General features: G+C 47.1%; 2 protein-coding genes across 2 annotated transcripts; both read right to left on the reverse strand.

Moving 5' to 3' along the window:
- Nucleotides 1-3,978: 3,978 nt before the first annotated feature.
- On the reverse strand, nucleotides 3,979-4,611 carry LOC138366106 (mucin-3B-like). The gene has a single exon (XM_069326843.1). The coding sequence runs from the start codon at nucleotides 4,609-4,611 to the stop codon at nucleotides 3,979-3,981; it is 633 nt and encodes a 210-aa protein (XP_069182944.1).
- On the reverse strand, nucleotides 4,608-5,378 carry LOC138366107 (uncharacterized). The gene has a single exon (XM_069326844.1). The coding sequence runs from the start codon at nucleotides 5,376-5,378 to the stop codon at nucleotides 4,608-4,610; it is 771 nt and encodes a 256-aa protein (XP_069182945.1).
- Between the last annotated feature and the right edge of the window lie 6,597 nt (nucleotides 5,379-11,975).

Genomic DNA, 11,975 nt, shown 5'->3' on the forward strand with positions numbered 1-11,975 from the left:
GGTAGAGTAGAGCAACTTTGATAGAGTAGAGCAACTTTGGTAGAGAAGTGCAGCTTTGGTAGAGTAGAGCAACTTTGATAGAGTAGAGCAACTTTGGTAGAGTAGAGCAACTTTGGTAGAGTAGAGCAACTTTGGTAGAGTAGAGCAACTTTGGTAGAGTAGTGCAACTTTGGTAGAGTAGTGCAGCTTTGGTAGAGTAGAGCAACTTTGATAGAGTAGAGCAACTTTGGTAGAGTAGTGCAGCTTTGGTAGAGTAGAGCAACTTTGGTAGAGTAGAACAACTTTGGTAGAGTAGAGCAACTTTGGTAGAGTAGAGCAACTTTGGTAGAGTAGAACAACTTTGGTAGAGTAGAACAACTTTGGTAGAGTAGTGCAGCTTTGGTAGAGTAGAACAACTTTGGTAGAGTAGAGCAACTTTGGTAGAGTAGAACAACTTTGGTAGAGTAGAACAACTTTGGTAGAGTAGAACAACTTTGGTAGAGTAGAACAACTTTGGTAGAGTAGAACAACTTTGGTAGAGTAGAACAACTTTGGTAGAGTAGAACAACTTTGTAGCATTTATTTTATTCTATTAAATGTCGTTTTATTCGCTGTGTTTCTGTGTCCTTCTCTCTGTTATTTATTATTGGTGACTAGTGGCAGTGCTGCGTCTTAATATCCGACGTGCGTTGTGGGACGCATGTGAGGGTGACGCATGTGAGGGTGACGCATGTGAGGGGTGACGCATGTGAGGGGTGACGCATGTGAGAGATGACGCATGTGAGGGTGGGTGACTCAGTGGACCATCCACTGAGCCCTGGGAGAGTGACCTCTGTACTCTCCGTTTGAGATGTTGTAAACAACGTCCCGAGAACCAGCTGCGTGACTGAACTCATCTTCAGATTCCTCACTCTACCTCATAACTCTCCCAAGATTCAGTGAGAGTTATTAGACCTCTCAGAAGCTGCCGAAGTCCAGGTGCCGGTGAACGATACAGTGGGAACGAGCAACGCATGCACGAACGCACATATATACCAGCATCCACACACACACACACACACACACACACACACACACAGCCCAGTAGGCTCAGGAATTTGTACACCAGTTCATTGACAGTTGAGAGGCGGGATCAAAGAGCCAAAGCTCAACCCCCGCAAGCACAAATAGGTGAGTACAAATAGGTGAGTACACACACACACACACACACACACACACACACACACACACACACACACACACACACACACACACACACACACACACACACACACACACACACACAGTTACGGGGCCTCGCGGCTGAGTGGACAGCGCTTTGGGGTCGTAGTCCGAATGAGTTCGATTCCACACAAAGTTATTAAGCTTACCATCTCATTTTGAACATTACCCGGTATATATATATATATATATATATATATATATATATATATATATATATATATATATATATATATATATATATATATATATATATATATATATATTAGACGGACCAGAGAAGCATCTAGCCTCTATCCCTGGACAAACAAAAAGAAATGCTTTGATAAGTTAGGTAGGGTTAGGAAAGGTTAGATGAGCTAAGGATAGGTTAGGTTAGGTTCGATTAGCATAGGAAAAGTTAGGCTATGTACGATCATGTTTGGATAGATTTGGTAGATTTATACTGGGTTAGTTTGGGTTAGGATGGATTACGATAGGTTAGAATAGTTAAGATAGGGTTTGGATACGTTAGGATGGACTAGGTTAGGTAAGGATAGATTAGGATGGACTAGGTTAGGTAAGGATAGATTAAGGTAGGTTAGGATGGGATAGGGTAGGTAAGGATAGATAATGGTGAGGGTGTCTACACTGATCACACTGTGGTGTTAAGTGTTTACTGACTACATCGACGAACCACCAGATGGCAGCAAATGACTGAGGATAAAACGAACACTTATCCAAAAACGATTTGGTTCCCTAGGATAGGGAGGAAGGAGGGCAGGAGCTATCAGGGAAAAACACCAATCCATTACGACTACATAGCACTTGGAAGGAGTCAGGATAAGGATTTGGGATGGGACGGGGGCGGAGGGGGCTGGTGGGAAAGGAATGGTACCCAACCACTTGTACGGTCGGGGATTGAACCCCGACCTGCATGAAGCTCTACCGTCCAGAGAGAGAGCCTGAAAAACGGAAGCCGGACACAAAACTCAAAACGGTTGGTTCCCATGAATACCAAGAGTGCCATGGGCATCAGGGGGTGTCAGGAACACCAGATGAGCAGAACCTTGACCTCCAGGAGTGTCATCATATAAACAAATCCACAAGAGCCGTGACGAGGATTCGAACCTGCGTCCGGGAGCATCCCAGACACTGCCTTAATCGACTGAGCTACGACAGAATCCTCGTCACGGCCCTCGTGGATTTGTTCATTTGGTGCATCACGTTAGTGTGATGTGTGTGTGTAGTGGCATCATATAATTAGCCACCAGGAGACTTGAAGCGAGACTTACACTGAGGCGTGATGCAGCAACTGAGCACTACGAGACCTGATACGAGCTGCGTAACGAGACTGATAAAAGTTTCATCTCCTGCTCGTCATACCTGCTCCTTCCCTTCATCCATACAAACACGAGCGTTGCAGAGTTTCCGTCCTGCATAAAATATCTGGAGTCATGTTGCATGCACGCCTCATTCTCTCCTCCTGAATACAGAATTGAACTGAGTTACAATGAGCTATGGCCGTCTAAGGCGGCTGTCGACTGCACGGTGGAAGAGAAGTATTCTAGATTTGGCTACGATAGCTCTCGCTTGGCTACGATTAACTACGGTATACGAAAATCAACTTTTATAAAAAATACCCGAATGCTGTCGGATAAGTTGCTATGGATTACCCAAATTTGCAGGAGGGAACCGGCTGGGGTACAGGACGGACACAGGCTGATCGGGGAAGGCCCAAGCTAAATGGTTTAAGAAATATAGCCTGTAACTAAAACCCCTTGTGCAATTTTTCTTGAGGTCGGAAATGAAATCGGGGATATGTTGTCCGTAGAGTGTCGAAGTTACTCCTGCCGTTTACCAGCGCATTGACATAGCATATTTTATATATAAATGAAAATGTCTGACTGTTAGAGATTAGGGAAAAGGGGGGAAATGGGAATATGGGAGGGAAGAGGGGTGAGGGAAGAAAGGAGGAGCAGGGAAAAGGGGGACGGGAAATAAGGAAGGGGTAATGAACATCGGGAAGGCGGGCGACGCAGGGAGAAAGGGAAAGATGTGGGGGATGGAATGGGAGGCTGGAGGAAGAGACAGACTCTCCCGGGCACCGCTGGGTACCTTTCCTATTACTCAAATACCTGAAAATCAAAGAACAAATAAACATGGAAAACATGAATATTTAGAATTTTAGTTGAAAAAAAACAGTATTAAGATGACAATCAAAATTTCAACAGGATATTGTTAATTAAAGCGGCATAGAGCTTCTTCTCCCATACAACACTGGCTTCGTGTGCTGTGTTGAAAATATCTGAAATGTCTGAAATTTGACTCCCGAGCGTGATTTTTGAGCCGAATTGTGGCTCTCTGCACCTACTTGCAGTTTCAAATTACGACTTTTTATACCGAAAATATGCCCATGCACTGGGCATATTTCAAAATGACGCTCAGGAGTCAAATTTCCAATATTTCAGATTTGTTATTTGCAACCCTCCCCCCCCCGTGCACTGTCGTAGTGAGTACAGTGATATGTTTTGTTTTCCTTTATATGATTGGTATGATATACTCATTTTTGTTAGTGTTGGTGTGGTCCTTATATCCTGGTGGCTGGTATATCCTGGTGGCTGGTATATCCTGGTGGCTGGTATATCCTGGTGGCTGGTATATCCTGGTGGCTGGTATATCCTGGTGGCTGGTATATCATGGTGGCTGGTATATCCTGGTGGCTGGTATATCCTGGTGGCTGGTATATCCTGGTGGTTGGTATAACCTGATGGCTGGTATATCCTGGTGGCTGGTATATCATGGTGGCTGGTATATCCTGGTGGCTGGTATATCCTGGTGGCTGGTATATCCTGGTGGTTGGTATAAACTGATGGCTGATATATCCGGGTGGCTGGTATATCCTGGTGGCTGGTATATCCGGGTGGCTGGTATATCCTGGTGGCTGGTATATCCTGGTGGCTGGTATATCCTGGTGGCTGGTATATCCTGGTGGCTGGTATATCCTGGTGGCTGGTATATCATGGTGGCTGGTATATCCTGGTGGCTGATATATCCTGGTGGCTGGTATATCCTGGTGGTTGGTATAACCTGATGGCTGGTATATCCTGGTGGCTGGTATATCATGGTGGCTGGTATATCCTGGTGGCTGGTATATCCTGGTGGCTGGTATATCCTGGTGGTTGGTATAAACTGATGGCTGATATATCCGGGTGGCTGGTATATCCTGGTGGCTGGTATATCCGGGTGGCTGGTATATCCTGGTGGCTGATATATCCTGGTGGCTGGTATATCCTGGTGGTTGGTATAACCTGATGGCTGGTATATCATGGTGGCTGGTATATCCTGGTGGCTGGTATATCCTGGTGGCTGGCATATCCTGGTGGCTGGTATATCATGGTGGCTGGTATATCCTAGTGGCTGGTATATCATGGTGGCTGGTATATTCTGGTGGCTGGTATATCCTGGTGGCTGGTATATCCTGGTGGCTGGTATATCATGGTGGCTGGTATATCCTGGTGGTTGGTATATCCTGGTGGCTGGTATATCCTGGTGGCTGGTATATCATGGTGGCTGGTATATCCAGGTGGCTGGTATATCCTGGTGGCTGGTATATCCTGGTGGTTGGTATAACCTGATGGCTGGTATATCCGGGTGGCTGGTATATCCTGGTGGCTGGTATATCCTGGTGGCTGGTATATCCGGGTGGCTGGTATATCCTGGTGGCTGGTATATCCTGGTGGCTGGTATATCCTGGTGGCTGGTATATCCTGGTGGCTGGTATATCCTGGTGGCTGGTATATCCTGGTGGCTAATATATCCTGGTGACTGGTATATATCCTGGTGGCTGGTATATCCGGGTGGCTGGTATATCCCGGTGGCTGGTATATCTTGGTGGCTGGTATATCCTGGTGGCTGGTATATCCTGGTGGCTGGTATATGCTGGTGGCTGGTATATCCTGGTGGCTGGTATATCCTGGTGGCTGGTATATCCTGGTGGCTGGTATATCCTGGTGGCTGGTATATCCTGGTGGCTGGTATGTCCCGGTGGCTGGTATATCCTGGTAGCTGGTATATCCTGGTGGCTGGTATATCCTGGTGGCTGGTATATCCTGGTGGCTGGTATATGCTGGTGGCTGGTATATCCTAGTGGTTGGTATATCCTGGTGGCTGGTATATCCTGGTGGCTGGTATATCATGGTGGCTGGTATATCCTGGTGGCTGGTATATCCTGGTGGCTGGTATATCCTGGTGGTTGGTATAACCTGATGGCTGGTATATCCGGGTGGCTGGTATATCCTGGTGGCTGGTATATCCTGGTGGCTGGTATATCCGGGTGGCTGGTATATCCTGGTGGCTGGTATATCCTGGTGGCTGGTATATCCTGGTGGCTGGTATATCCTGGTGGCTGGTATATCCTGGTGGCTGGTATATCCTGGTGGCTAATATATCCTGGTGACTGGTATATATCCTGGTGGCTGGTATATCCGGGTGGCTGGTATATCCTGGTGGCTGGTATATCCTGGTGGCTGGTATATCCTGGTGGCTGGTATATCCTGGTGGCTGCTATATCCGGATGGCTGGTATAACCTGGTGGCTGATATATCCTGGTGGCTGGTATATCCTGGTGGCTGGTATATCCTGGTGGCTGGTATATCTTGGTGGCTGGTATATCCTGGTGGCTGGTATATCCTGGTGGCTGGTATATCCTGGTGGCTGGTATATCCTGGTGACTTGTATATCCTGGTGGCTGGTATATCCTGGTGGCTGGTATATCCGGGTGGCTGATATATCCTGGTAGGTGGTATATCCCGGTGGTGAGCCTCACCCACTCACTGTGGTGAGTCCACCACAGCTCTCTGGTTCTCTGATGTGTGGTTGTTTCCTAGTTCTGTCTACAAAATTCTTTTGTGGTTCTGTCAACGTATCAGTTTTACGGATTAATAAAATTATATTTTATTGACTTTAAGGATGAATATTAATTCTTCAAATTGAGTTTTTGAATGGAATTTGTTCCTTATCTCCATCCCCCCACCCCTCAGCGTCGTGGGGATCTGTTACCTGTGTCACGATACCTGCAATAATGATCGAGTTCAGCAACACTTTGAACACGGTTCGTATCTGTCATCGCCTGTGGTGGGTATGTACGAAACGTCTGCCATCCTTTGGTCATCTATGCCAGCCCTCTGGGGAGGGCAGGTACCTTAGGTTTGCCATCTGCTGGGGAGGGCAGGTACCTCTATTCGACAGATTTCGCAAATGGTGACTTAACGGTCAAAGTTCTCTGGCACGTCATCAAATCGATCATGGCTCCTTGCGTTGTGTGTGTGTGTGTGTGTGTGTGTGTGTGTGTGTGTGTGTGTGTGTGTGTGTGTGTGTGTGTGTGTGTGTGTGTGTGTGTGTGTGTGTGTGTGTGCGCGCGCTCGTGTGTGTAAAAAAAAGTAGTTAGTAACAATTGATTGAGTGACAGTTGAGAGGCGGGACCAAAGAGCCAGAGCTCAACCCCCGCAAGCACAATTAAGTAAGAACAATTAGGTAAGTACACACACACACACACTCACACATATGGAGGATTTAATCCTTGGAATTAAAAGAAAGATATTTCAACAATTACCGGATGAGATTAAGAGACAAAAATAAGTGCTTAAGGACTTTATTCAGGGAAAAATCAAGAAGATAATGGGGAAATGTTAAACCATGTGTACAAAGCTTCACAAGGAGTTAGGCTCAGGAAGCATTAGTACGGATGGGGGGGGGGGATCAGAGTAATGGGGAACTGATTAGTGAGTAAGGGGTGAGGGGGGTGGGGGGGCCAGGCAACAAATGGGTACAAGACAGTGAGGGGTAAAGACGACTCCTCCTCTTCATACCCAAACCCCCACAACCCTAACTCCCCCCTCCCCCCTTTGCACCTCGTCTCCAGTATGACCCCCTCACCTTGCGACCCCCCAGCCTCTCTCCCCCTCACCTCTCCCCTGTCTGTTAAACACCCATTATCTTGCCCCATCCTGAACCCCCGCCTCCAACTTACCCCCTTCTACCCCATAACCCATACCTGCCCCTGCTTCTCCCCTCCCTCTAGTACACCCTCGTTCTGACTCCCAACCTCACACTGCCTCTCAGCCACCCTATGCCTCTCACACCCTCTCTATCTCTCAGAGACTCTATCAGACACATCTAGCTGCCCAGACCCATCATCTGCCCCCCAGCCCACACACACACACACACACACACACACACACACACACACACACACACACACACACACACACACACACACACACACACACACACACACACAATATGTCAGGATGAGAAGAGAGGCAGAAAGACAATACGAAAATGACATCGCAAGCAAGGCAAAGACTCAGCCTAAATTGTTGCATAGCCACATTAGGAGAAAAACAACAGTAAAGGAACAGGTTATGAGATTAAGGATAGGGGCGGAAGGATTCACTACAAATGACAAGGAAGTGTGTGAGGAATTGAATAAGAAATTCCAGGAGGTCTTCACCTTAGAGCAAGGAGAAATTCCAGAGGTAAGTGAGGGAATAGCTAACCAGGAACCACTGGAAGAGTTTGAGATTACCAGTGGGGAAGTAAGGAAGTGTTTACTAGAGTTGGACGTGACGAAGGCTATAGGCCCAGATGGAATCTCCCCTTGGGTTCTAAAGGAAGGCGCAAGAGAACTGAGCCTACCACTCTCCATAGTGTATAACAAATCACTGGCAACAGGGGAACTGCCAGATATTTGGAAAGCAGCTAACGTAGTCCCGATATACAAGAAAGGGGATAGACAGGAGGCACTGAACTACAGGCCAGTGTCCCTAACCTGCATACCATGCAAGCTGATGGAGAAGATTGTGCGAAAAAAACTAGTGGAGCATCTGGAGCGAAGGTACTTTGTAACACAGCATCAACATGGGTTCAGGGATGGCAGGTCCTGCCTCACAGGGTTACTTGAATTCTACGACCAGGCAACAAAAATAAGGCAAGAAAGAGAAGGGTGGGCAGACTGCATATTTTTGGATTGTCAGAAAGCCTTTGATACAGTGCCACACAAGAGGCTAGTGCGAAAGTTGGAGATGCAGGCTGGAGTGAGAGGGAAGGTACTCCGGTGGATAGAGGAGTACCTAAGCAACAGGAGACAACGAGTCTGTGTGAGGGGTGAGGTCTCAGATTGGCGAGACGTCACAAGTGGAGTCCCGCAGGGGTCAGTCCTTGGACCTATACTGTTTCTGGTATATGTAAATGATCTCCCAGAGGGTATAGATTCGTTCCTCTCAATGTTTGCCGACGATGCAAAAATTATGAGGAGGATTGAAACAGAGGATGATAGTAGGAGGCTACAAGATGACCTGGATAGACTGAGTGAATGGTCCAACAAATGGCTGTTGAAGTTCAACCCGAGTAAATGCAAAGTAATGAAACTAGGCAGTGGAAACAGGAGGCCAGGCACAGGATACAGAATAAGAGATGAAGTACTTAATGAAACAGACAGAGAGAAACATCTAGGAGTTGATATCACACCAAACCTGTCTCCTGAAGCCCACATAAAGAGAATAACGTCTGCGGCATATGCGAGGCTGGCTAACATCAGAACGGCGTTCAGGAACCTGTGTAAGGAATCATTCAGAATCTTGTACACCACATATGTAAGACCAATCCTGGAGTATGCGGCCCCAGCATGGAGCCCGTACCTTGTCAAGCACAAGACGAAGCTGGAAAAAGTCCAAAGGTATGCTACTAGACTAGTCCCAGAACTAAGAGGCATGAGTTATGAGGAAAGGCTGCGGGAAATGCACCTTACGACACTGGAAGACAGAAGAGTAAGGGGGGACATGATCACAACCTACAAAATCCTCAGGGGAATCGACCGGGTAAACAAGGATGAACTATTCAACACTGGTGGGACGCGAACAAGGGGACACAGGTGGAAGCTGAGTACCCAAATGAGCCACAGAGTCGTTAGAAAGAACTTTTTCAGTGTCAGAGTAGTTAGTAAATGGAATGCATTAGGAAGTGATGTGGTGGAGGCTGACTCCATACACAGTTTCAAATGTAGATATGATAGAGCCCAATAGGCTCAGGAATCTGTACACCAGTTGATTGACGGTTGAGAGGCGGGACCAAAGAGCCAGAGCTCAACCCCCGCAAGCACAATTAGGTGAGTACAATTAGGTGAGTACACACACACACACACACATACACACACACACACACACACACACACACACACACATCTGGTAGCTGAGCGGACAGCGGCAGGACACGTAATTCCGTGGCCCGGGTTCGATTCTCGGACCAGGCAGAAACAAATGGGCAAAGTTTCTTTCACCCTGATGCACCTGTTACCTAACACTAAATAGGTACCTGGGAGTTAGACAGCTGTTATGGATCTGCTTCCTGAGTGTGTGTGTGTGTGTGTGTGTATTTTTGCTGCTATTTATATATTCCCTTAAATATTTTCGAGGATTCGAAGGCTGCTTTTGATACCAAATTTATGGAATTATCTGCCACCTTCTCATCTTCTAAACCATTAAATTAAATCACTAACTTTTCCCTAAAAAACGCTGACCACCCATCACAGCGACTACAGTTCCCTCCCATATCACAGTTTTCTATCATACCATCTTCAACATTGTGACTGTGTTTGCCCCTCTTTAAAATCGTGTATGTCGTTATTATGTCTCCTCTATTGCGCCAGTCGTCATTCTTTTTTTTATCCATCTACCTTATACATTCTCAAAATCCCGCGTAGAAGCATCACTGCTCACGTTTGAACTCATGCTATCCATTTGCTCTGTTTGGTGTGGGTTCCATGCAGGGACTGCATACTCTCGAATAGATCCTAGGTATGAAGCGGACAATACATGCAGGTCTAGCAACCTTCCAATACTTAAAACCCCGTGGGATAGCTAAGCAGGCACGGTACCAGATAACAAATCCACAGGAGCCTTTACAAGGGCTCGAACCTAAGCGCTGATATCACTTTAACCAAATTTCTCTTTGCATAGTACTAGATCTTCTAAGAAGTATTGGCGCCAGGAATACCCGTCGGCCAATGCCCTCTCCACCTGCCCTGGGCACAGCAAGATATGCCTGGCCTGCCTCCCTCCCACCACACTCAAAACTTTCTCGCTTGGCGCTCTCGATAACTCGCAAATCTTTGGTCATTAACCAAGATCTCTTTAGAAGTTACTAGCAAACTTGCCCTTTATGCTGCTGTCGACAAGTTCTTCATCACTGTTTACCTCCAGGAGGCTGCGGTGGGCCAGACGCCCGTCGCCATGGTGACGCTCTCTCTCTCTCTCTCGTGATGCAACACTTACGACCTCCACGGGGCCGTCTTGTGCCCCAAATAAGCCAAAGAGATACAAAACTGTGTGAAAGTCACAGATAGATAGACGTACAAAGAGTGATGTAGATCAAGTCAGGCAGAACAGATAGATAGATTGAAAGGGAAAATTGATGGATATACAAATATAGATACAGAGTGAAAGGCAGACCAATAGACACATAGAAACGAGGCAGAGTGAATGACAGACCTAAAAATTGAGAAATAGGGTGAAAGATAGAGAGTGACAGTCATTAAACAGAGACAGAAGAGAGAGAGAGAGAGAGAGAGAGAGAGAGAGAGAGAGAGAGAGAGAGAGAGAGAGAGAGAGAGAGAGAGAGAGAGAGAGAGAGAGAGAGAGAGAGAGAGAGAGAAGAGAGAAAGAGAGAAGAGAGAGAGAGAGAGAGAGAGAGAGAGAGAGAGAGAGAGAGAGAGAGAGAGAGAGAGAGAGAGAGAGAGAGAGAGAGAGAGAGAGAGAGAGAGAGAATGACAGAAAAATAAGTTAAGGGAATTATGAGGAGTAAGCTCCATTACGACAAGATATAATTTGGGAAGAACGAGAACTGGGATTAGGGATAAGGCGGAGGATGGGGTACCCAGCCACTTGGACGGTCGGGGATTGAACGCCGACCTGCAAGAGGCAAGACAATCGCTCTACCGTCCAGTAGAAGGACGGTTCTATATTCATAGAAATCCTCTTATTATGAACTCGTAATTCGTAATACGAATTACGAATTCAACTCGTAACTTTCAAATTTCAATTGTAAGTTACGAAAGGTTGTGGCATGGCACGCTGCCTCTGTCATGCCACAAACATTTCCCAAACATCCCAAAATGTTTTAGAGTGTTTAATATTGATATCAAATAATAATTTTAAAACATAAAAAATCACAAATGCTACAATTAATTCTGACTCCACAGGATAGGAGATCATGGCCCCACACCCACAAGGTAGGAGATCATGGCTCCACACCCACAAGGGTAGGAGATCATGGCCCCACACCCACCAGGTAGGCGATCATGGCCCCACACCCACAGGGTAGGAGATCATGGCCCCACACCCACAGGGTAGGAGATCATGGCCCCACACCCACATAATAGAAGATCATGGCCCCACACCCACAGGGTAGGAGATCATGGCCCCACACCCACAGGGTAGGAGATCATGGCCCCACACCCACATAATAGGAGATCATGGCCCCACACCCACAGGATAGGAGATCATGGCCCCACACCTACAGGGTAGGAGACCATGGCCCCACACCCACAGGATAGGAGATCATGGCCCCACACCCACAAGGTAGTAGATCATGGCCCCACACCCACAAGGTAGGAGATCATGGCCCCCACACCCACAAGGTAGGAGATCATGGCCCCACACCCACAGGATAGGAGATCATGGCCCCACACCCACAGGGTAGGAGATCATGGCCCCACATCCACAAGGGAGGAGATCATG

This window comes from Procambarus clarkii, chromosome 18, assembly GCF_040958095.1.
Source record: "Procambarus clarkii isolate CNS0578487 chromosome 18, FALCON_Pclarkii_2.0, whole genome shotgun sequence".
Lineage (NCBI taxonomy): Eukaryota > Metazoa > Arthropoda > Malacostraca > Decapoda > Cambaridae > Procambarus > Procambarus clarkii.